The 25440-nt window shown below is 46.6% G+C and overlaps 1 protein-coding gene across 1 annotated transcript in view; it reads right to left on the bottom strand.

Annotated features, from left to right (window-relative positions):
• Positions 1-25440, bottom strand: part of TBXAS1 (thromboxane A synthase 1) — a 148948-nt gene that overhangs the window by 44761 nt on the left and 78747 nt on the right. Inside the window, exons 6-9 of the mRNA XM_068550123.1 lie at positions 13831-13919; positions 11925-12073; positions 9730-9860; positions 5384-5698 (exon numbers count right to left, since the gene is read on the bottom strand). Coding sequence (XP_068406224.1) covers positions 5384-5698; positions 9730-9860; positions 11925-12073; positions 13831-13919 — 684 coding nt within the window. The remainder of the gene's footprint in view (positions 1-5383; positions 5699-9729; positions 9861-11924; positions 12074-13830; positions 13920-25440) is intronic.

Raw genomic sequence — 25440 nt, 5'->3', positions numbered from 1 at the left:
CACCAGACACTTGGTGTGAAGTGGCCACATCATTTACAAGAAGTACACGTCATTTAGAAGTGCAAAAGAGCAGGCAGTGCCAGTCACTGTTGGATTTATACCTTCAACTTTGGAAAGCTGGTTTTTACAAGTTCAGAGGAAAGGTGAGTGTGATTGCATAACACAGAATTTGAAAGTGGGAGCTTCTGATCTGGAGACCATGGATTCTGTGTACATGGGTGGACACACTGTTTTCTGGCCACCCAGCAGCCACTCGCCCCACTTCTAGTAACAGGAGTTTGGGGACCCACTCCTCCTCCATTTGAGTTCTGAGTGGCTCCGGCGAGGCCCCTTCTGGGCACCAACTCCAGGGATGGGGAGTGACCCAGGTCTAAGCCAGTCAGAGCGTCATATTCCCCTCAGCCCCGGTGATGGGCTGAGAGGCAGGCACACGACCCAGTCTCTATCAGTGAGATGCTGCGAGACTTTCACTGAGAACCCCCAGGACAGAGACTCTTCCTTCATGCTGGACCTGAACTAGCTCTCCACTGCCCCTGTCCTCAGCCTATGAAAAGATGAGAGGGACTTAAGGAAGACGTATCAGAGCAAGGGGTCTTCAGCCTGGAGAAGAGTTCTCCTGTCCTGAGTCAAGGAGGTCGGGGTGGGGGCTCCAAAAGAACCGTTCCTAGACAGACGAGGCGGCCACCTGATCGTGGCGGCGCCTGCTGATGCAGCACAATTGTTCATTTGCCCCCTCTACCTATTTGAGCAAAGGAAAAGTAACTGGAGAGAGATGTTAGGGCACAGAGAGGGGACAGCAGCGGGAGTAGCCCCTGTTGGTGTGGCCGAGATGTGTGACTCCTGTGTGCCACTCAGATACTGCAAGGCAACATTGGTCAGCTCCAGCCATCTTGCCAGTACCCTGCTTAAGAGGGTTGGCTGCCACCAGGAGACCCCAGTACCCAGAAGCTGTGAGGCAGGAGCCCCTCCCCCATCAGGTAACTGTGGGGATGGGGTGGTCGCAGGAGTCAGCCCTCTGAATAACGCCTGCATCCGTCCGCTTCAGACCAGAGGCCACATACCTTCATACCGCAGGGGAGGGGCTAAGAGAAGCCCCCTTTAGGCAGGATTTAGGGATCTGTTAGAAGCCCCACCCCTGGGAGGAGATGGGGGTACAGGAGACACCGGGGAAGGAGAGGAAGGTGGGTGAAAGAACAGACCACACCCCCTCCCCCAGACAGCTTCCTCAGGCCATAGGTCAGCCTGAGCTAAGGGGATGGAAGGGCTTTGAACTGGATCTGAGACTGAAGTTTTAACCTGGACCAGACTGCTGAACTATTTAATGCCAAATGAACAGAAACCTTTGCGATCTGTCCATCCAAAGTATCATCAAGGAAAGGGGATGAGATTTGTCTGAGCATATTTAAAAGAAATAATTGGAAAAAACACAAAAGGATTCCATGTTCAGGATTCCATGTTCACTTAGTTCAGGCTGTTCAACATAACTGGTTACACAGCTGTCTTGAGACCACTAGGGGAGAGCCTGTCTAAGAACGGAGTGTGCCCAGCATGACTGGAGCTGAGAGAGGGGGAGAGACAGCAACCTGGGTCTCAGTGATGGAGTTTGAGCCCCTGCGTCAAGCCATACCTGAAGGCAGCCTTACTCTGGAGTTTTCAGTCACGTGGGTCAATAAACTCTCTGAGCCAGCCTCGGTTGAGTTTTCTATTACTGTCAGCAGAAAGAGTCCTGATACAGTGCACATATACATACTTTTTCTTGGGGAGAAAGCATAGCTTTTGTTGGATTCTCTTAGGGCATTGCTAAAAAAAAGAGTATGGCTCGGGGAAGAGAAACTCTAGAGCTCAAATCCAGTGACCTCATTGACAAATACAAGGGAAGACCATCTAATGAGATGTGCGGGGCTCTACAGGGATATCATGGAAGAAATAGGTCAGAACATCCTTGGGTGTAGGGTCTGGAGCCTGACTCTGGTATTAACTGGCACTCAGAAAATATTTGTTGAATGGAAACCAGCAGGGAAATTATCACAAGTCATACTTTACATGCAAATTTTCAGGAATATTTTCAGGAAAATATCTAATGTGTGAACATCTAATCTGCATTTCCATGTTCTAACAGATGGCCCATATTAACAGAACTCTGATTACAGTAAAAAAAGAAAAGAAAAAAGAGAACCTGAAAATATTTATTGTGTGTGTACCACGTGCAAGGCTATATAACTTTTAACACTATTGTGACTACCAAATTTATTTTTTAAAAAGACCAGCTCTATATATTCCCATTTCTCAGAGACAGTCCCACCTGTTACCTAGAGAAAGAAACTGACCCAGGGGCTTTCATGGCTGGGGCAGGACTTTGGACCCGGAGAGTCCAAGGCTGTAGTCTCAAGGTGGAATCAGGGACCACCTGCGTCAGAAATCACCTGGGATGTGTATTTAAAATACAGGTTCCTGGGCCCTGGCCCAGACTTATGGAATGAGAATCTCTGCGGGAAGGGCCCTGGACTCTGCATCTTAACAATCTTCCCAGATGATTTTATGTACACTAAAGTTTGAAAAACTTTACCTCCTGAAATCTGTTTATTTGCCCATGGGGTCTCAGTGCCTGGCAGCATTCTGCACAGCCCCATGGGAGGTCGTTCTCTGGGGAAAGAAGCCCCCATCCTAGGCTGGGGGGGATTTGAAGGAGGCCAGGGTTTAGTGAGATCGTATCACCCCTCCTTGAGGTCAAGGTCAGTTTAGGCCATGTCAGAGGTAAGGGGTTGTGTGCGTGAGGGCCTCTGAACGAAGGCCTATGGAAACCCTCCCTGTGTAGGTGAACATAAGCAGATGGAATTACAGTGTAGCTGGTGGGACAGACTCCTGGAGCCCCAAGCTCTGTGAATGACACCACACATTCTAGTCTTGATTAAGTGCTGCCTTCTGTTGCCCTGGAGAATTTCATTTGGAAGGAGGGATTGTTGTCATAGACATAACTTATTGTTTTATTTGGCAATTAAATTCCCTGAAGGTGAGGACCATGACTTCTACCTCTCAGAGCTGTTGTCTCCTCTCCAACCCACTACCATGTCCACTACATGGCTGACCACTCTCTAGATGCTTTAAAAGTCTTCAGTTTGACCTGCCTTCTGGCTTATATGAGACCAGGGGGCTAAATTCCCTCTCCTGCCTTGACCGCCTTCCTGGGATAGCTGTCGGAGCTTCCTCTGGGAGGTCGCTCTCCCAAGTTCTGCAGACATCTGACTTGGGTACAGTTGGCTCTGGGGGTGGGATTGATTGACTGAAGCCCATCCACGCCCCCATTCCCCTGGCCACAATAGTCCGTTCAGGAATGGGCAGTGACTTAAGCATTCTGACCAGAGTGAACCTGATGACTCTTGCTGAGAATTTGGGGTCACAGGCTCTCTTCTCCATTGGTTATGAGCAAGGAAACCTGTAGTCCCAAGCGTTCTTAGCAGGCTGCTTGGGGCTTCAAGAGGAGGGCACACCTGAGAATGGGACCAGTATGAAGGAAGCACAACCAAGAAGTGGGGAGAAACTAGGACCTGAGCCTATCTTTGAGCCTTGATAAAGATTTGCTTGAAGCCACATCTACCCCTAAGCTGCTCAATGATCTGTATTAATAAGTACCTCCCTCCTTTGTATGTGTGTATTTAAATCATTTGGGGTTGGGGTTTTGTTTCCTGCCCTAACTGCATCGTAATATACCTTCAGCTCCCCTTATTTCTCTTGCAGTAATGTACCCCAATCATCTTTGGTCCTTCCTCCTTTACCTCCTCAACTGAAAAAAACCCACAACTACCTATGAAATAGGATGAGATGGGTGGTGGAAGTAGGTAGTAGGGTTAATGGATTCATGGCTTGTTGAGACTCCATACCCAAAGAATATTGATTAATAGATCAATGTCAACCTGGAGGGAAGACCTGTCCTGCTCAACATTTTTTAATCAGTGACTTGGATGAAATAGGAAACATGCTTAGCAAGTCTCAGATGACACAGAGCTGGAGGAATTGCTAATATGACAGGTGGAAGAATCAAGATTCAAAATTATTTTGGCTGACTTGAGCAATAATAAGGATAAATCTAAACTCTTGCACCTACGCTCAGAAAATCAATGGTCCAAGCAGTGGACTGGGGACACCTGGCTTGGCGGATGTCATAACGTCACAGAACTTTAAGTGCACCATAAGCTCGTGGTGAGCCAGAAGTTGAGGCAATTAGTAACATAGGTAGTGCAGTTTTCAAAAGAAAGGCTCACCTTACATCTACTTTCCCCAGTGGGATAAAGAAGTGGAATTTCCTGGGAAGCAGTTTTCAGCTCAGTATATGAAAAAAATTTCTGACGGTTCCAATAACGGAACAGGCCTCCTCCCAACAATGTGAATGTAATCGTCATTACATCAGAACGTACTAGAAAGATTTCTATTATGGTGGTCTTCCTTTTAAATTTATTATTTTTTTATTTTTGGTTGCGTTGGGTCTTCATTGCTGTGCACCGGCCTTCTCTAGTTGTGGCGAGCGGGGGCTACTCTTCATTGCGGTGCGCGGGCTTCTCACTGCGGTGGCCTGTCTTGTTGTGGACCATGGGCTCTAGGCGCACGGGCTCAGTAGTTGTGGCACATGGGCTTAGTTGCTCCGCGGCATGTGGGATCCTCCCAGACCAGGGCTCGAACCCATGTCCCCTGCATTAGCAGGCGGACTCCCAAGCACTGCGCCACCAGGGAAGCCCCGGTGGTCTTCCTTTTAAAGCACAGAGTTTTTAAATGACTTTCTTTAACAACTCATAAGTCAAAGCAGTACACACATAAGCACCCAGAAAAAGAAGTAGCCAAGCTCAGCACCTTTGGAAGCTTGCTTCCAGCCCAGCAAAGAGCAGCCCCATGTAGAAGGAATATCCAGAATCTGGACTCGGCCCCGTTTCACATCACTCCATTCACAGACCTATTCCTCCGCACTCACCCCATCTCCATTCCGGCTTTGACTTGGCCCATCCTTAGGCCTGCTTCTGCCTTCCACTTGGCTCCATTTTCTGGCTCACATCCACCTCCCTGAGCATGGAGACTCCATCGACAGAGCACTGGGAAACCAGGCCTCCTTCCCCATCCCTGATCTTTGACCCTGACTGCCTGGGACTCTGCAGCTTCTCTGAGCCAGGCTTGATTTCATGGACCACCCCAGACCATGAAGGCATGGGACAATTTTTCTTTTCTTTTTTTCTTTTTCCCTGTTGTTCTGAGCGCTCCATTTTACTTGTTAACCCAGAGAGATGGAGAAGGTGGGCCATGGCACCCTTATAAACTTAGAATGTGATTTTAGCAAGACGGTTATCAAAAATAAGTGTCACTTCTATGAACACACAATCACATAGACAACTGTACTCACATGTTTCTCGCTGAAATGGTCCACCTCTCTCAGAAGCTTCTTTTGGCAGTCAGGGTTGGTGGCCAGGAGGTAGGTGGCGAACGAGAGAGTGTTGGTGATGATCTCGTAGCCAGCGATGAGGAAGATGAAGGCCTGGCCCACGACCTCATCCACAGTCAAAGGCTTGGACAGGAGTCTGGGCTGGTGTTGCTGGGAAGGGTTCACTGTGCATTCAGTGGCAGAGAAGACTTGTCTGACCATGTCAAAGTTCTCCACGCCCACGGAGGTGGTGGAATGTCGGGCATCCAGGACCACTTGGAGGAAATCTCTCCGCCTCTAAGGAACAAAAGAAGAAAGTGCATATTTTGGCCTTGGAGTCACATAAGAGAGGCTTCTTGGAGCGCAAAAGAAGATGTGCACACGCGGCTTTTATTTATTTATTTATTAAAAATTTCTTTAAAATTTCTTATTCTTATGGAGGTAACATTGGTTTATAACATTATATAGGTTTCATGTGTAGGACACTGTATTTCCACTTCTTTTTTCTTTTCTTTTTTTTAAATTTTTTTGGCTGCACAGCACGTGGGATCTTAGTTCCCCAACCAGGGATCGAACCCACACCCCCTGCAGTGGAAGCACGGAATCTTAACCACTGGACCGCCAGGGAAGTCCACATGCAGCTTTTAAAGAGCTCGATAGGAGCGAGGATTTTCATTGCAGGGTTGTCTGAGCTGCAGAGAGCCTGGAGCCCCCCTGCCCATCCCTCACCGCGGCACTGGTTCAGAGACTAGCGCAGCCAGCGGCAGGCTGTGACGCTGCCATTGCAGAGGACGAGGCTCTGCTCTATCTGGGCCGAGTCAGGAAGATGTTAAGCCACCTCGGTTAGTAAGAAGAGCAAGTCGTAGAACAGTATGCATAGTGGGATCTCACTTCTGTAAGAACAGCACCTGGACAATATCTTTCATTATGTTTGTCCATGCATAGGAAATGTTTAGCAACATCCGTACCCCACAGTTCACAGTGAGCTGAAGGAGCTGGGAAAACCAGGGGGGCTTTTATTTTTTTTTACTTTATCCGTGTTTGTATTGTTGGCCGGTTGGTTTTTCCAGCAAAAAAGCAACTGAAGCATCATCTGGATTTAAATCAAAGCACGTGCTCCACTGTTCCCTTCCCCACCATCCAGGGCTTACTTCTGCGCCATGTTTTTCTCACAGCAGGGAGTTAACAGGACCTGGGGGCGGGGGAGGGAACTAGCTTTGGTGAAGCCTGTCTTCAAAGTCTCCAGTCTGTGTTTTGCATCTCTTAACCTAGCCTCCTCCTGTGGGTCCTTTTTATCCTCAGTCATCTCCTAACCCCATTTAAGTGGTTAGAGGTTTCTTACCATTTTCCCCTACCTTCCTTATCAGCAATCTGCATATTCTTTATATTTTCACTACCGCTAATTGTAACAATGGAAGTGTTTACGTATTGCTTTAGGGTTGACAAAGTGTGTACCTGGCACATCCCATCTTTGAACAGCTCTTTGATGTGATGAGTGACAACCAATATGTTACTCTTTTCTGAAGTTTATGGGACTCAACAGCATAAGGGAGAACATTAGAACCACCAACAGAAAAAATGATAATTTCAGAGTACTTTACTTGTTGTATCGTTTTCTCAACCCGTTGGCTTCTGAATTCCTATTGTGTTAATAATCTATGTCACACACATTAGCATCTGTTAAGGTGGTTGTTATGTCACGTGGGGTTGCTTGCGTCTCCAGGGCAGGATCCTGCACCACCCCACTCGCATACCACGCCTGTACTGTGCCGAGCACATGTTAGGTATGCAATAAATAACTCCACACATAAACATGCAACGCCCTAAGTGCATTTTGAGGAAGGCTGTGTTGGATTTGCTCGCAACTGCATGCTACTTGGAGCAGGAACCTTGGAGACATGAGACATTTGCAGCTCTACTGCTTCCCAGCTTTGTGACCTTGGAAGGTGTCTGCTGAGCTTCCAGCAGGGCTCCCAGCTAAGCCTGTGGTGGCAAGAACCTTGCGACTTAGGAGGCAAGGCCTCAGCGTCCTGCCAACCTGCTCGGGTGGGAATGGCTGAGAGAATGGCCCTACTCATTCTGCTTCCCAAATGGCATCCCCAAGGGCTGGCTTTCCACCAGCTGCCTTCCTGTTGCCTGGTCAACATCTGGGACTCTACCCCTGGTCCCAGGGCAGGACACGACGGCACGCGTGGGAGGTGAGCGTCCTCTGCTCTCTCGGCTCCTGGCTGCTAGCTGGGGACCCCAGAGCATCCCTGGGCTCTCTCTTGGCTGGCACGTTTGAAATTCCTCGGGTACGGTACAGCTGTGGTCCCCGAGGCTTGCTTGTGGTTTTGCTGGAGTCATGTGGGGGCAGTGATGGGAGGGAGGGCACAGGCACATCCACACTGTTGGATTTTCCCCGTGGCAGAGCTGCAGCTGGCAACCTTTCCTCTCATCCCAGCTCAGCCAGGCTGCTTCAGGGCTATGGAGCCTTATAGAAATCTGTCTTAACCTCCAGCTCCAGAGGCCAGAGGAAAGGGCTGCTCTCTGGGGCCTGTGCGCTGGAGAGGAGCATTAGTGTAGATGGGTTTCTTTTGTTTGCACTGCATCACGGAGGCTATTTGAACACTGCCCATTTAGGGCTGCAACAGTGCTGGTTTATGGTTATATCCAAGAAAAATATGCACCCTGATAGATGTAGGTGTCTAATCCACCCATCGGCCAGAGCTTAGAAAAATATTTACCTTTTAACATCTGTGCTGCATTTTCCACTGAGCAAACACACATCTGCTTGATGGAATGTCTACAGAGTTTAGATGGGTTTAAAGCAAGTTTTCTTAGTAACCATATAGCTCTGTCTTGACACGGGCAGTCCTGGATTTGTGGTTGGGAGGTTTTTCTCAGATCAACTCATTGTTTGAAACAAATAGCTCTCGAGTTTATAAAAGGAAAAGCTTGAGGCAATCCCAGTAATTGGATCTTTAATAACCCCTCACCTCTTAGTAAGCTATTTGGTGCAACAGTGTTAGAATTTTCAGCCTGATTCTACAACCAGTGGGTTTCAGGCTGGGGGCGGGGTGTGTGACAAACCCCACATGCGTGAGGGAGGACCTTCACCGCAATACTAAGGTTTGAAAATGGGACTTCCCTCGCCACTCCTTCCCCAGGCTCCATCCTCACCCTGGAGAGGCATGAACCTGGATGAGAGCGGTCTGTCCTTTCAGACGGCAGAGCTGGGCCAGGGACACCAGGGAGCTGATTCTTCTCACACCTCTAAGGGCGGCAGGTTGAGTTCTCAGTGGTTTGGGCCAAAGGGCTGTGAGCTTGTCTGCACCTGTGAGCTTCCCTCACCTCCTGGCCTAGGACGCCTTTGCTGCACAATATCCAGAAAGTGAAGCCGGGCAGGACGAGGCTGTGCCTCAGGCTGCTCCATGCATCCGGCCACTGACTGACCCCTGATCTCATGCTCGGCCAATGCTGCAACACTGGACCTCCGTCCCCCGCCTTGGTGATCCCCCCCTGAGCTGCCCAGTCTTTGAGAAAACACGCTAAAGCTACATCTGACACAAGTCAGTTCAGGAAGAGACATTTCAGCCTTGTTTTTTCCTTTTAAGCAATTTCCTTGACTGCAGTAAGGCCCATAAAGAATAGCATTATACATGCATGAGCATATGCAATATTGAAATTATTTTCCTTAACACTGAAAATTCCTATTTCTGTTCTCAGCCAAGTTCAGTCAACAAATATTTACTCGATTCCTACTGTGAGCCAAGCATAGGGCAAGTCTTCAAGGAGGAAAGAAATTTCTAGGTCTCAGCGAAGGCCCTCAACCACGCATTTTGCAGCAATGCCCTCCACGCAGAAAGGGAACGTGGGGCTGGTGACAGCTGCCTGAACTCCCCTCTAATGACCATGCTGTTTGTGCTGTAAAGCTCCATCTTGCTGTTTTTCAATATAAAGAATACACTGATGAAAAGCACGTGGGCAAATTTACCTAGAAAATTCTCTGAGGCTGCCCGTAACCTGTGCTGGGAGGGATGCTTGAAATAGGGGGGCCCGTGAGCTTGGGGGAGGACAGCTTTGATTCTACTCCCCTGGGTCAGAGTGTGGACAAATCGCTCTGGGCTTCTCCCCACCGCCCTTCCTGCTTGCTTTCACCTTTCTCTCCTTATTTACCCCTCCTCACCGCCCCGCCTCGGCTGCCCCGGCAAGCTCTAAGTGGTAGGCCACTGAAGGACAGCATGGTGTGGGTGTGTGGGGTTGGGATGGGAGGGAGAGAAAACAGACAGCGATGCCAACTTAGCTTCTATTCCATTTCAATGCTGCGTCCTATTAAAATACGTTACCTCTTCTGCTGCTTGCTGGTCCCGCAAGGCAATCACATTCCTAATGAGTTTGTTAAAAAAGCCATTCATTTCATCTCGGTTCTTATTGGGCAAAATCCGGGCCAGTGGGACCATTATGGATGGAAATGATACTTGAAAGAGAAAAACAAAAGTGGCATTGAAAAGGGGGTGAGAATAAACCAGGGCTATTAGATGCCTGTTGCCGGGAAGCAAACCCTGGCCTTGAATTAGTCTTTTGAAGGCCTGTCTTCCCCTCTGAACAGCCGCTGCTCAGAGCAGGGTCCTATCTTATTCTACCTCGGGACTCCTCACCCTTCCTTGCACATAGTAAGCACTTGATAAACGTCTGTACAGTTGAATCCCCACTTCCATCTGCCCCTCAAGTCTCATGCTTATAAGTTAATTTCCCAGGTCCTAGAGATGAGGGTCCAAGGTCTTTGTATTTCGTCAGGAAAGAACAGCTTGTAGGCCATGTTTCAAGTCTCAGCAAGTGGTAGAAGCTGATCTACTTTCTTAACTTTCTGGTCATTTGCATTTTTTTTTTCCTTTGGATCATTTTCCCCAGAGCTGCCACCTGAATTGTTTCTAAGAGCTGCCACTGCAGCTGCTGACAAGAATGCTGGCCTCGTCCCCTGTGGGCACGTCCCTTACCGTGCCGTGAGCACCCTGTGCCCTTGCCACCATGCCCTGGGCATGACAAGCCTCCATGACGAGGCTCCCTGGGTCAGGGACGCTTGTCTCCTCCTGGATGGTAGCCTGGCCGTGGGCCAAGCCTGTCTCTGGGGAGCTCAGCTCAGTTCAGCTCCTCGGCATTCACAGTGGGCCTACTGTGCACAGGCATGTGCGGGAGCCCGGGGCAGAGGACCCTAAAGGATCCACGCAGGTCTCAGGATGCTCTGCCCCTTTTCAACAGCGGGAGCCTGAACCAAAATGACACAGCAGGGAGGGAGGGCTTGGAGGGGCAGCAGCCATGGAACAGCGGACCCACCTGCCCTGCAGGGCGCTCCATGGTTGATGGCGAGGGCATTTCCCTGGAGTGCAGAGGGTGAGGGGCAAAGGACGAGGCTGCTTTGACCCCCAGAGCGACAACTCCTACAACGTCAGTGCAAAGCCGATGGAGGTGACAGGGGCTTCCACAGAAATTGACTCAGAAATGGCAATGAAACTAACCAAGGAATGAATAGAATTTACCAGCCCAGCAGAATGGTTAGGAATTATGGCAATAATGAATAACCATAATAACAACACTTCATTGCTTCCATAAAAGCAAGAAGATACCGGAATTGGCCAGAGGGTAAAAACTCACTTCTAAAACAGAAATAAGATGAATGGACTGGTCTCCATGGCATTTGGTAATCTGCTGTCACCCGTCACATGTGATTTCTAATTCACTATGCGTTGGCTTCAAGCAGAGAAGTGTTCTAAGGAGGAATTTGCTGGGGGTGAGAAACATGCCCTAGAAAATGAAAGGTTTGGGTTCCAGTCTTGGCTCTGCCTTTCTTTTTCTTTTTTCTTTTTTTTTTAAAGATTTATTGATTGATTGCTATGTTGGGTCTTCGTTTCTGTGCTAGGGCTTTCTCTAGTTGCGGCAAGCGGGGGCCACTCCTCATCGCAGTGCGCGGGCCTCTCACTATCGCGGCCTCTCTTGTTGCGGAGCACAGGCTCCAGACGCGCAGGCTCAGTAGTTGTGGCTCACGGGCCCAGCTGCTCCGCGGCATGTGGGATCTTCCCAGACCAGGGCTCGAACCCGTGTCCCCTGCATTAGCAGGCAGATTCTCAACCACTGCGCCGCCAGAGAAGCCCGGCTCTGCCTTTCTAAGCCTCAGTTTTCTCATCTGTAAAGTGGGGAGGAGAATGCCTTCCTGATGGGGTGAAAACCAGCACTAACAGAGGCGATGCAGGCGAAGCACTCAGCCCCGTGCACGGCGGCCGTGCTCACTAAGGCAGTGATGAGCCAGGCCAGGGCCACCTGCGCTGGTAATAAGTGGCGCCAGACTGGTACAGAGGAGCCTGGGCGGCTCCAGGAAAACAGGGGCTCTTGCAGGGCAGACTCCACAGGGCGACTCTCAGAGACACCCTGAGTACCCTTTCCAGGTGGCAGGTGCTGAGCCCCGAAGCTGCCTGGGGCCACCGGGGTGTCACGGGGTCTGCCCAACTTGCCCAATTTACCCCGCCTCCGCAGGAGCTGTACTTACAGATTAAAACCAGGATAGGTCTGGGGATTGAGGATTCAAAGAAGCGCCGGCAGTGCTTCACAAAGGGGTGCCCGGGAGCCTTCCAGGAGTTCACCTGGGTGCCAAAGGCGACGCTGGCAACTGTATCTGTGGTGTAGCAGCAGTAGCACCTACGGGAGAGAGAACAGTTTGTGTTTGGAAAGGACTCAGCCACTGGCCTCCCCATCATACACACTCCTGGAGGGGCACGACTCCATCGTCTATCTGTTTGAAAGGGGAGCTTCTGGCAGATCCGAAGTGAGGTAGTGGGAGAGGAGCCCCCAGGATTAGCTCCTGGGGGCATGACCGCAGAATTTGAGCGGGAAACATAAACACATAACAGCCGATCTAGACAAAGATGGGGGAGGGGAGGAGAGCCTCAGGTATTCAACTTTCAGCCTTCCGGTAGCTTCAAACCAGACTCAGTCAAAACCAAGAAGTACACTTTACATTTTCCTCCCCATGAAGGAGGGAAAACGCTTGACCCAAAGGCTATGAGCTTTACAGAGGCTTTGCAGAGCCCATCCAAGGCCAGGGTCTAACGATTGATTGATGTATAGCAAATTGTGATTGATGAAATTAACCACCTGATTATCTAGTTTTATTAGCTCTGTCTCCCTCTTCCTCCTAATGATTTTACAGTTTTCATAAGAGCAACAAACAAAAAAACCAGGGCCCTTTTAGACTCAAATAAATACAAGGCAAACTTTGGTACCAGCTTCATGAACATACGTATATTATTATAGGAAACACACATTGCACTTTAGAAACAAACACAAGGAAAAGTGTCTGGCAGTAGCTTCAGAAAAATTAACCCCTTAGGCTCTAGGAAACCTGCCCCTCAAATGGCCATTTTAAGCTAGAAAAATTCTTTTTTGTTATGTCATAGGGGTAGTCAGGTTGCTTCTAAAAGGTCTCACAACTGGGTGTTCATATCCTTTTATAATGAAAAGGTCTATTTTTGTGGCTTGAGGTAGGCGCACGCTTAGTTCCTCTTCTTCATAAATTCTATAACCAATCAATTATCGTTAAGGACTACACGACATCTCCTCCAGGTGACATCTTTTATTTTGACTGCTTTTACTGAAAACATTTCTATAATTGATGACACACTTCCCTTTGACAGCAAAAACAATAATTCGACTACTGAATGTGATTTCACCTGATCCTAATCGTTGACGATGTAAAGGTTTAAAGAGTTATTTACTTTGCTTTTATGGCTGCTGGGCCCATCTTATCTTTACCCAACTCACTGCACCTCAGGACCAGAGAGAATGTAGAGGGGAGAATTTTGTAAACAATACGGTAGAATGTAAATGCTGGTGATGATTATGTTATTATTTTATTAACAATGATAATAAGAGCGAGTTGGCTTCTGGCTAATCTGCTGTGGGACTCTTCATCTGGTATAAACCATAATATTAGCACAGGCCAATTAGGCAAAAAGCCAGTCAGTCGTTTAAACTGAGGGTCCACCACTAAGTCATGGCTTCTAGCCTGAGGGGAGCCACAGTTTTTCTTAAATTAAAAATGCATGGACTCCTCCCCCCACCCCCACCCCCCCCCACCCAGGACCCTGTCCTTTCTGCCCAGACATATCTTGCCCACTCCTGGGTCTGTAGACGTCGGAGGGTAAGTCCACCCACAAAACACTGCCCACTCAGGGTTCCCTCCACAAGCCACAGCCCCCTGGGCTTCGTTTGCTTTTGCTTCACATTTTCCGTGGTTTCATTTCTTCTTCTTAGTCCACCCATACTTCTAGGAGCTTCTAGCATTTCCATAGTTTGCTGGTCCCAAGGTAATTGTCTGGCAATTACGTACAGTTACAAGAAGCAGCAATTCAAACATGTGATTTCTCATCTGTAATGTAGCTATGCAGCGCCCTTACCTCTGGATGTCGAAAGCTTCCCTGGATTCTGCATACTGCTTTAAATGGGCCAGGAGCAGGTTGCAGGCTTGGCTGATTAGAGGAGTCATCTGATAGCAGATAACAAAGGTGTAATTAGGACACCATGCAGGGAGCACACCTAAATTAGCTGCAGATGAAGAGGTTATGTGTGGTGCTTCCTGGAAAAATGGTCATTGTTTTGAATGTACCTTTCATGCACCTAAGATTCAAGAGGAAGATCTAAAATTCACAAATATTGTAAAATACGATCGCTGTAAACGTCTATTTTAGCTTAAGCAATCTGTTTTTTTTTTTGAAAGCAAAAAGAAGGAAGGATTTAGAGTAAATACTGTGAAATAATCATGAAAATGATCATTAAATGCTTAGAAATGAGAATCAGTACTCAGTTTCATGACGTTTGGTTAGCATTAGAGAGTAAATAGACCACAATCCATATGTACTAACTCTGGAATTAGCCCAAATCCCTGTTTGCTTGGTTCCAATTATACTTTAGATCCTCCACTAGAATATAGAATCTCAGTATTGAAAGGAGCCTAAGGTCATCCATTTCAACTTTTTATTCAGTACAAAAGTCATTTTTACAGCATGTGGATGGATGGCTATTCACTTCTGCTTAAGCTGTTTAAACCTTCAAATATAGGGAACCCTTGACTTTAAGAGGCCTTCAGTGCCCATGCAGGACAACTACCGAATTTCTTTTTTTAATACTAAAATATCTTTATTATGGAAAACACCTAACATACACACAGAAAGAAAGAATGGTATTATGAACATTCATGTAGCTGTGATCCACCTTCAACAAAGGTGGCTACGCACCACATTGACCCCAAAAGTCCGGCTTGAGTGGGTGGAGCCTGATGGGCACCCACGTGACCTTTTACTCTCTCCTGTATGTTTGAAAAGCCAAGTCGGAAACGACGAGGGGAATCTTTTTTTTTTTTTAACATCTATTTATTTTAAACATCTTTATTGGAGTATAATTGCTTTACAATGTTGTGTTAGTTTCTGCTGTATAACAAGGTGAGTCAGCTATATGTATACATATATCCCCATATCCCCTCCCTCTTAAGTCTCCCTCCCACCCTCCCTATCCCACCCCTCTAGGTGGTCACAAAGCACCGAGCTGATCTCCCTGTGCTATGCAGCTGCTTCCCACTAGCTATCTATTTTTACATTTGGTAGTATATATAAGTCCATGCCACTCTCTCACTTCGTCCCAGCTTACCCTTCCCCCTCCCCATGTCCTCAAGTCCATTCTCTAAGTCTGCATCTTTATTCCTGTCCTGCCCCTAGGTTCATCAGAACCAGTTTTTTGTTTTTTTTTTTAGATTCCACATATATGTGTTAGCGTATGGTATTTGTTTTTCTCTTTCTGACTTACTCCACTCTATATAACAGACTCTAGGTCCATCCACCTCACTACAAATAACTCAATTTCGTTTCTTTTCATGGCTGAGGAATCCTTTTAACCAGTGTACATTATGGACAAACATTGTAGCTAAAGCAACATGCTGTGATACATTGTTCTGAGCATTTCTTATGGAGAACATACTTTGACATGTTAACTTATGTTTAGAGCTTACTTTTTTGACACCAAAATATCAATTCCTGAGATCAGGAGAGATTTTTGTCTGTTTGTTCATTTTTGTATCCCCAGCACCTTGAACAGCACTTGGTATACAGTAAAAATGGAAACAGCATTTCAGGTGCAATCCCGTAAATCGTAAATGGATCCCTTCCCTGCAAGTCAGTCGCAAAGCCAGGGGTACATGTTGACTTTTTGAGAAGACACGTAACACAGACAAATATTGACGTTCAGGTCAACGAAAACCACAAGGTTTTTTTCCATGAGTCATCATCACGTGCAGTCGATTTTTTGACCCTTGAGGGTCCATTCGTTGGAAAGGCTTTACACTGACCTAACACGTATTGCTGTAGAAAGTTGTCCTGCCATCTGTTCTGAGCAGAGCCATCTCTTACCTGCCCTGAGACAGTCAGGTGATTGGAGAGGCCCAGCAGGGGGGCCAGCCTGGGCTGCTGCTGCCAGAGACTGGAGGGTCACGTGGTCTCGTTGGACCCCCCCCCCTCCCTCCTACGGCCCCCTCCAAGCCAGCCCCATGTGCTCTGAGATGTAAGGAAAGTACTGTGCCCCCAGGGACCCCACTGCTGGCTGTGGGAGTTGGTCCTGAGAAGCAGAAGGGCGCCCCTGCTGAGTGAGAGTGAGTGAGCTAGTCTGAGTTCAGGGCTCCATGGCCCGGGGTGGGGACAGTAGCCTGGGTGGCACCTGTGGGCAGCTGGGCAGCAGGTCAAGGAGCAGATGTGCAAAGCAGAACGCACCTACACACCCAGTGGAGGGATGGCAGAGCGTCTGAGACCCTCCCCTTGTATTTTGTTGCCGGGACTCTTAGAGGGAGTATCTGGAGAGGAAATCTGGGGAAAAAGAACTTTCTGCTCATCAAGCCATAAGGGCTAAGAGCACTGGGGTGATTGTACTCAGTGCGGGTGGACCAAGGGTGTGCTCACACATTCAAATCTCATCTCCTGTGTCCTTGGCTATTCCTTCTTAGTTCCATTTGAAGTTTGGTCAGTGTGCCTTCTAAGCCTTTGGTTTGTCGCTATGTACACAGGATCGGACACAGAGCTGTGGCCCTCCACTAGACTTTAGGCAGCCACGGAATTGGTCAGTATCACTGTTTCCAGCTCTTTGGCCAGCTGTGCATGAACCTAGATAAATATCTCGCCAGGCAGCATCTTATCAATGTCGGTGGCGGAGGACTCGTCAAGTGATTTGCCAAAACAGAAGTATAATTTACCTCATCTACCTATCCTGAAGTCCACTCAAAAAAAAAAAAAAAAAAAAAAAAAACAAGCAAAAATGAGGATGAGTATCCTGAATTACTCTCTTGGTAATTCTGAGTGGACACTTATGACTGCTGCATTCTTTTCTAAATTCTCACAAGCCATCAATTTAATAATCCATCAGTACAAAATTGTGGGCAAATGGGTCACTTCTAATAGCCTCTAGGCTTTTGCTCCCCGTAAATCTCTGACTAACTTAATGCTGGAGAAGTCAGTACTATCTAAGTCACATTTCTATGACTAGCTCACTGACTACATTCCTTCCATTACTTTAATAAAATTAGCGGTACAAGTGAGCTGTACTTTAATGCAATCTCATATACCAAAGTATCTTTTAGATTTATTCCAGAGGGAGAGTAACATGGTAAAACGAAGAATACTGTTTGAAAGGAAGTCTCTTTAGATATCAAGCTTGAAGCTTCTTTCATGCAACAAAACGGGGATGCAACATAAAGTCTGATTTACACGCAACTCTTCAGAAGCATGCCCTGCGTATAAAGAGGGGTCTCCCCATGTCGAATCCAATCGTGTGCCCGGACAGTGCAAGACGGAGGCTGGACCAGCTGCCCGCCGTCAGTTCTTCTGTGTGCTTGTGATTAGGATGCTTTGTTGTCGGCTGGCCTGATTATAATTTCTACCACACCCTGCCTGCTGTCTGTTGGACTGAACGGATGATGACACCTTTATTTAGGTTAACGTGATATGAGATGGGGCACGTAATATGCAAAATGTTTTAAAAAGCAAAATGCAGAGAAAATATCGTAAGACAGTGGAGCATGATCTGTGTGTTGGACACGAGCCACCGCTCCAGGTTTTCTTCCTTGCGTTATACCCAAGCAGCTATGGACTATTTACTCCTACACGAGTTGCATGCAAACAAAAGCTCTCTTTGATGGGCTTGCAAGCATCTTTATACGATCCACAAACCCCACAGTTATTCCCCTAGATTTGCAGGCAAGCAGGCATAGGCGGCTTGTGCAAACACACATGCACAGATGAACGCACAAGGCTATCATCACACAGATCTTAACAAAAGACCCTCATTTGGTTGCTCTGTTTCATCTTCTTTGTAGGATAATGAGCGAGTTCTACCTTTGTTTTGTTTCCACATTTGTTTTTCATAATGCACATACGTTATATTCATAATCAGAAAAAATACGAGTGTTATTAATTTTTAAATTAATGATTAAAAGGCATGATTTGGGGGAAGGGCTACAGTCCAGCAGCCAAGCCTGGGGAAGAAGTTGCCCACTTTGCTTCTCTCACCTCTCACGTTGGTTACCTTTATTATAGATGATGCTGAGTGTACAGATGGTCAGCTTTTTGGTAACCAGCAGTAACCATCAGGGGAAAAGCACCGCCCTCAGCCTGGGAAGGAAATTCCCCAAGGAAAGAAGTCCTTGCTCACCTGGAGTTTACTGTATAACTGCTTAGTTTACAAAAAAAAAAAAAAAAAAATGGAATCTTTACTGACTGAGTCTGAGGAATTGTGAATCAAGGTGTAGACAGAGGACAGTAGAGTTAATTCCAGGAGGTAGAGAGGTCTTCTCGAGGCTAAGACTCTGAAGTTGTTAAATACACTTGGCCTGGGGAGAGAAAACACTCGAAGCCAATAATTAGGTTTCCTCTCCTTGGCACTTTCTAGTTGTGTGATGGGCAAATAGCTTAACCTCAGTAAGTCTATTTATTCACCTGCAAAATGGGAATAATAATACCTCTGTTGAAGAGTTGTGTCAAGGATTAGAAACAAAATGTGTGAAAGTTTTAGAAGGCAGTGAGTATTCCGAGCCTGGAGGCTGTCCTCTGGAAGAGTCCCATGAACCCAGACTGGTTTGGGTGCCTGGCATCATTCTCTCTTCTCTTATTCCACACACACAGTGTCCTGTTGGATCCACCTGTTCTTGCCTTACCATGTTAACATCACTTCCTTTCTTGCATCTGTCCCTTCATCTTTCTCTCCCTAGGGACCACTCTAATTCAGGCTCTGCTGCCTGTAACCTGGAACATAGCTATCATCTGCTTCTTGACAACAAGGACCATATCTTAAGCATCTTTACAGTCTTAGCACCTTGTATAGTGCCTGGCACATAGGCGTACCAAGAAAACAATTTTTGAAAGTGCCTCCTGTCTTTTCACTTTCTAATCCATCCTGTACTCAGTCACCAGATTGGTCTTCTGAAAATACTTGTCATCTGAGCAATGTTTTGTTAAAATTCTTTGGAGATTCCCACCGACTTAGGGAGCCTTTACTGCCCCCAACTAGGAAGCTGCCTGCTCTTAGAGCATAGAACAAGCTTCTTAGAACGTAGAACAAGCTGCCTGCTGTTAGGACATAGAATAAGCTTCTTATCCTACCCTCCAAAGCCCACTAAGAACTGAATCCTGCCGATAACCATGTGAGTAAGCTTAGAAACAGATCTCCTCCCAGTCAAGACTTCAGATGAGGTCACTGCCCAGGCCAACAGCTTGACTACTTGACCTTGATGCAGAGGCACCCAGCTAAGCCATGCACAGATTCCTGACCCACAGAAGCAATGAGCTAATAAAGGGTGGTTGTTTTAAGCTAAGTTTTGGGGTAATTTGTCACACAGCAAGAGATAACTAATACACTTTCAATGTCACCCTCTTCTGGCAACTGTTGTATGTTGTCATGTATTATTGAAGTTTTTGGTATTTGCTGCGTTAGAAATGAGCACAGTGCAACACATTCAGTTGATTCTCTAGAACATCATGATGACTGAATATTCCTTGAGGGCCTTGACATAGAAGGTATGTAAGAAACGTTAATAGAGTGAGGTGCTCTTTCCATTGTAGCATGAGTGCAGTGCAGTTTGCTGGGAGCTGGCCCTGAATGAAAGACCTGAGACCCATGCTGGCTCTACCTCTTACTCTGGACAAGTCATTTGAATCTCTCTGAACTTGAGTCCTCACTCACTCCCAACTGAGGGGCTATTTACAATGGCTGCAGTGTCCCTTTCCATGGACACTCTAGGATTCCGAGGTCACTAAGCAGCAGCTGAGACAGTTGCTTGGGGACCGTGGAAAGAGCAGGCAGCTCCCTAGTTGGGGGCAGTAAAGCCTCCAGCAATGCCATCCCTAAGAAGGCCTTCTGGCATCTCTTTGACGCATTGACTTCAGAATTACACAAAGATCTAAAAGGCAGAATCTGATTATATTTATGCTCACATAACTTAATAAAAGTGAGACTCCAGATCCACTGACTCCTGGCTTGTTGCTTTTTTCTCCAAAATCAGCATCCACATTCCTTTTGCTCCTCAGTTAATTAACTTCTAGGTTATAAATTTCGCTCAATGCAGCTCTGATGCCATGAACTTGAAAAGCAAACAAACGCACACAGTTAAGCCTCTGGAGCTCCTGGAAGTTTGGAGAATGGAGTCAGCCTGAGTGCTGGGGGGGACACGTTTCCTGAGCAGGGAGAAGGAAGGAGAGGGTCTCTCCTGTGTCAACTCAGACTTCTAAACTGAGATGCCCGCCCCCGCTTCCACCCCCCGCCCCCACATGGATGGTCTGTAGGCTGGGTGACACATCTGTCCGTACACGAAGAGGGGTTCAGAGAAGAGCCCGAGCAGAAGCTGCCACTCTGAGATCAAACACGGCCCCTGGGAGCCACCCGGCTGGGGGCCACGGCAGAGCAGAGACTCCAGAGGGACCACTTGCGGTTTCCCTGCTCCGCCCCGGGGTCCCGGGGACGTCTGGCATCTTGGAGGCTCAACAGCTGAAGTGGAAGCCCTCTTCCTTACTCCCCCGCTTTCAAGGATTTAATAGCTCCTCACTCTCCAGTGAAGTTTGTACCGAGCCTTCCCCTGGCACAGAACAGCCGACTCCATGCCTCCACCTCTTCTTCCAGCTTCTCCTCACTAATCCCTTTCACGTACTCCGTGTTCCAGCCAATTTGTACTCCTCCAGTCCCCGAACACACCCTGTACTTTCTGCCTAGATGCCTTTGTTCCTGCCGCTCATTCCACCTGCAACGCACCTTCTCCCTCCGTCAAAACTCAGCAAGATCTTCAGGGCTCAGTTCCAATGCTGCTTCCCGCCCTGCCCCCTAAAGTGTTTTCTGTTGCTCAAGAGAAGATGTGAGCTCTGTCACCGTCCTGGTAATAATGTAGCAGTTTCTGCACCTTCTACATTATAAACCCCTTAAACACAGGAGCTGATAAATATTGGTTGAATTTTATGAATTTAATGTTTCATTCTGTTTGGCATTCTTAGACCTGTTTATAATCCTGTTTGGGAACTCATATCAGAGGGGGGATTTTCTGAATAAATAAGGGTCAGCTAATGGAGATGGGAGATGGTATTTAAACATATTGTTGGATTAGAAAATAGAAAAGTAATATGTTAGAGTGCTCTACACTGGTGACTAATAAATGTAAAATTAATACCAGTTAACGAAACTTACAGCCTCCTTCTGCCACCCAGATATTAAAAACATCCATGACTTATTTTATGCAAAATCTCCTGCTGGTAAGTATCAGCTCTAGCCGTCTAGGTGAATAATCAAGTGTCACTTCTAATAAGTCAGCAGTGGCTCCTGTCAAGAGTTGTGACCAATGAGAACTCACCCTGATGAGGTGGTGGCCACTGGTGTTGCCAAGCAACAGGCAAGCTGGGAGGCACGTTTAGATGCTCTTTTAGATTTAACCAGCGGCAAGTCGGAGTGACATTATGATGCTGGCAAAGGAAAACCAAATTATAACCCAGGATGGGGTGCCCATGATGAGGAGTTATGTTTTCTTTTGAATGCAAATGGAAAAGGAACATGTTTAACCAGAATTTAAACAGGCCATCATTATACCACTTTTAATTAGGAGACTAGGTGTCAGTGGAATACAGCTGTGTTGCAGGATAATGGTCTCTTGCTGCTAGATAAATACCTAGACATTCTGGAAACTGGGCAACTGGTCAGGCAGGGACAATGTATTTCTGGACTCTGAAGTATTTATTACCACAGCCGTACTTGGTTATAATGACTTTCATTTTTATTGTCTGGAAGGATTAAGAAATAAAAGCAAATATTAAAAATAGGCTTCTGGCGGCTGATGCAGCCCAGAGAAATCTGCTTGCTCCAACACTGCAGGAAGACCATGTTCTGTTACAGAAGCCCTCGTGCGTGATTGTCTGAAGCGTTTACAGTGAAAATTTAAAGGCCAAACTAAACTGTGGTGATGACTGTAATTCTGCACAGACTTTTGCTCTGAAATGGTCATGGCTAGGCATTTACTCATAAGCTGGCCAGATCAACTTAAATTTTTAAAAATTGTAGTCATTCCTGAGCAATATGTCTTCTCCAAGGCAGGAAAGGCCTAGAGGGAATAATAACCACATCTGTCTCCGCCTTTAAGATTCGTACATTATTGACTGTGTCTTCCTGACAGGAAACATCTGGATGAAAGTGAAAAATTAGGCATTGAGCTGGATCAGCGGTGACTGGGAGGGATACCAGCCTTCCCTGTAGGTCTGATTGTCTGACTTTTCTTTCTTTCTTTCTTTTTTTTTTTTTTTTTTTAAATAGTCTGGTCAATCAAGATTTTATTGTGTGCGATTTAAAGGTCATTAAAAATCCTGAAGCTTATTCTTTTATTTTTTTTTTTCTGGCTGCGTTGGGTCTTCGATGCTGCGTGCGGGCTTTCTCTAGTTGCGGTGCACGGGCTTCTCATTGCGGTGGCTTCTCTTGTTCTGGAGCACAGGCTCTAGGCGCTTGGGCTTCAGTAGTTGTGGCGCGTGGGCTCAGTGGTGGTGGCTTGCAGGCTCTAGAGCGCAGGCTCAGTAGTTGTGGTGCATGGGCTTAGCTGCTCCGCAGCATGTGGGATCTTCCCAGATCAGGGCTCGAACCCGTGTCCCCTGCATTGGCAGATGGGTTCTTAACCACTGCGCCACCAGGGAAGTCCAGTCTGACTTTTCTTTAGCTGAGTCCCCATGTGCAGAGATATGATTGGCTCTTACTCTTGGGTGAGACACACAGCCAGCTTCAGGCTCTCCTGTTTGGAGCTGCCAGGTCTCTTCTATCCACTCAGTGGGTCACCATCAGCTTAGTTATCTGGACAAATGAGCAAATGTCCATCACTTTTATTGGGCTTTGAGGACTGAGAAGATTTGAGCTGCCATATTGGGTTGGATCCGTGGTCCATCCAATGTGGAGCTTGGTCTCTGCTAGAAGTACTTGGTAATGGAGTTCCCCATGAAATCTACCTCCAAAGGCATAGTGGTCGATAGCCTCATTTCTCTCAGTAGCCAACTATGATATTAACTCCCCATGTTTTCACTTATTGAAAACTTATTTGAACCCAGAATAAACAAAATTAAACAGATTTATTTACTGCAGTTTTCCCCCCAAGCTTTTTTTTTTTTTTTTTTTAATATATATTAGGCTCTTTCTGTGGGATGATTTATTCCTGGTTTTGTTTTTTTTTTTTTTAATTTTTATTTATTATGTTTATTTTTGGCTGTGTTGGGTCTTCGTTTCTGTGTGAGGGCTTTCTCCAGTTGCGGCGAGTGGGAGCCACTCTTCATCGCGGTGCGCGGGCCTCTCACTATTGCGGCCTCTCTTGTTGCGGAGCAGAGGCTCCAGACGCTCAGGCTCAGTAGTTGTGGCTCACGGGCCCAGTTGCTCCGCGGCATGTGGGATCTTCCCAGACCAGGGCTCGAACCCGTGTGCCCTGCATTGGCAGGCAGATTCTCAACCACTGCGCCACCAGGGAAGCCCTCCCCCCAAGCTTTTAATATACACAGTGAATCCCTATGTGTAGAGGAAGCCAGTTTACAATATTTTACTGAATTAGATGACCATGGGGCCTTTCCAATCCTCAATTTCAAATCCTTTTCCCTGGTAGTTATTCATAGCTTGAAGTTCATCATCATATAAGTACGGTTTACATGCTTTTCTCCTAAATGTATTATTTTATTCTTGCTTACACTGAAGGTTATCTGCCACTTTTGTGCTGACTTACACAATCTCAGAAGAGTCTTAGAAACTTACTCCAACTGATTTAATATTTTTCAAACCAGAAGAACTTAGAGAAATATACGAATGCATAAATTTCATGGTGTTCTCCCTCTCTCAGATGAATTATAAAATTTAAAAATAAAATTAGTGCTAACCTGGGTCCCCAGGGAATCCCATTATTTATGTATTTCCTCAGAGAAGGATTAATTCAGCCCCAGTTTTGTTTCTTGAAACTAAATCTATTTACTTCCTGACCCATAATAAATTTTTACACAATCCCAGCGTTACTTATTAATAGTCTTTGGTAAAGAATCTAGCAAAAGAGTCTGTAAAAATCCAAGTAAGTCTACTGGTTGCCCCTTTAAAAAAAATTAATCTCTTAGGAGATGGGGTGAAAATTCTGATAGGCTAATCAGACAGAATTTTCCCTAATAAAAAAATCAGTTGTTTTCCCAGCAATGCTCAGCCATCCTTTAATATAAATCCCAATAACTCGTCTGTCACTGGACTATGGTTTTGACGGTCTCTTCTGGGATCAGGGATGCGTCAGTCAAATTTGCACTGGTTCTCTATCTCTCTATATTATCCCTGGTAAGACATAAACCAAAAACCAATTTTATTTTAAATAAAACCATGGATTCATGATAGAATGCTAATTTTAAAGTAACTTTCAGGCATTGTTGGCCAAGACAGCCTAATAGCCACACAAATAAAGACAGTGCCATCCAGAACTTTATGAATATTAATGACACCTACAGACACAGGGAGTAAAGTACTTAGGCTGCCAGAGGCTGAAGGAAAAAGCCTCCGAATTCCAAGGGAAAACACATCTTTACTTCAAGAATAAACTCTGAAGTTTGATAATAAAAGTCCAAAAGCAACTTACTAATTCAGAAAGGACTGGAGGTTATTGACATTCCAGAGCTATTTGTGGGAAAACTGAGTCAGGTTCCCATGTCCGAGTGGAGTGCGGGCTCCCATGGGTTCCCCGAGCTTCTCTCTTCCGTCTCCTCTGCCCCAGGCCCTCGGAGAGCCTCCTTCTCCTCTTTGCGCCTCTGTGACCTGCTTTCTCTATTTCTACATAGGCATAGACTTGAGACCCTCTAAAGAGAAAGCCAACCAGTGGCCACATCCTCTTATGTAATTTTTCTTTGATGAAATTATTTCCCTTTTGTTTCCCTTTTATCTCAGTTGTAACATATATCCTTAGGTAGAAAGCTTCTTGGTTCTGTGATTCCCCATCCATCCATCCATCCATCCATCCATCCATCCATCCATCCATCCAGCAAATCACTGTTGAGTGCCCATTATATGCGTCATGCTATACAGTTAACAATAAAGAAAAAATAAGTAAAATAAGTGGAATGTTAGCTGGTGATAGGGCCACAGAGAAAAATAAAGCAGGGGAGGAGGGTGGGGTTCTGGGGCCCAGCTCTTACAAGCCTGGGGGAGTCTGTGGGTCTGAGAAGGTCAGATGAGGGACCAAGAGGAAGACTCGCACCCCAGTGCTTTCCAACAGGGCTCTAACCAGAATCGTGCCAGGGCACTGGTAAAGCATACAGATTCTCAGTTGCCCTAGAAATTCTCATTCTGTGGGTCCTGGGGTGGCTGGAATTATGTGTGTTAAACAAGTGCACTAGGTGATTTGGGCGCAGCCCAAATCAGTTGAAAGGATGCCATTTCAGTTGAAAGGATGCCATTCCGGTGCAGAGTTAGGGTTTGAGAACACAGGGTTTGAGAACCAGTGACTAGAAAGCGAAGGC

The sequence above is a fragment of the Eschrichtius robustus genome, chromosome 8 (genome assembly GCF_028021215.1).
Source record: "Eschrichtius robustus isolate mEscRob2 chromosome 8, mEscRob2.pri, whole genome shotgun sequence".
Lineage (NCBI taxonomy): Eukaryota > Metazoa > Chordata > Mammalia > Artiodactyla > Eschrichtiidae > Eschrichtius > Eschrichtius robustus.
The sequence above is the reverse complement of the archived record's forward strand: the minus strand, read 5'-3'. Positions and strand labels throughout refer to the sequence as shown.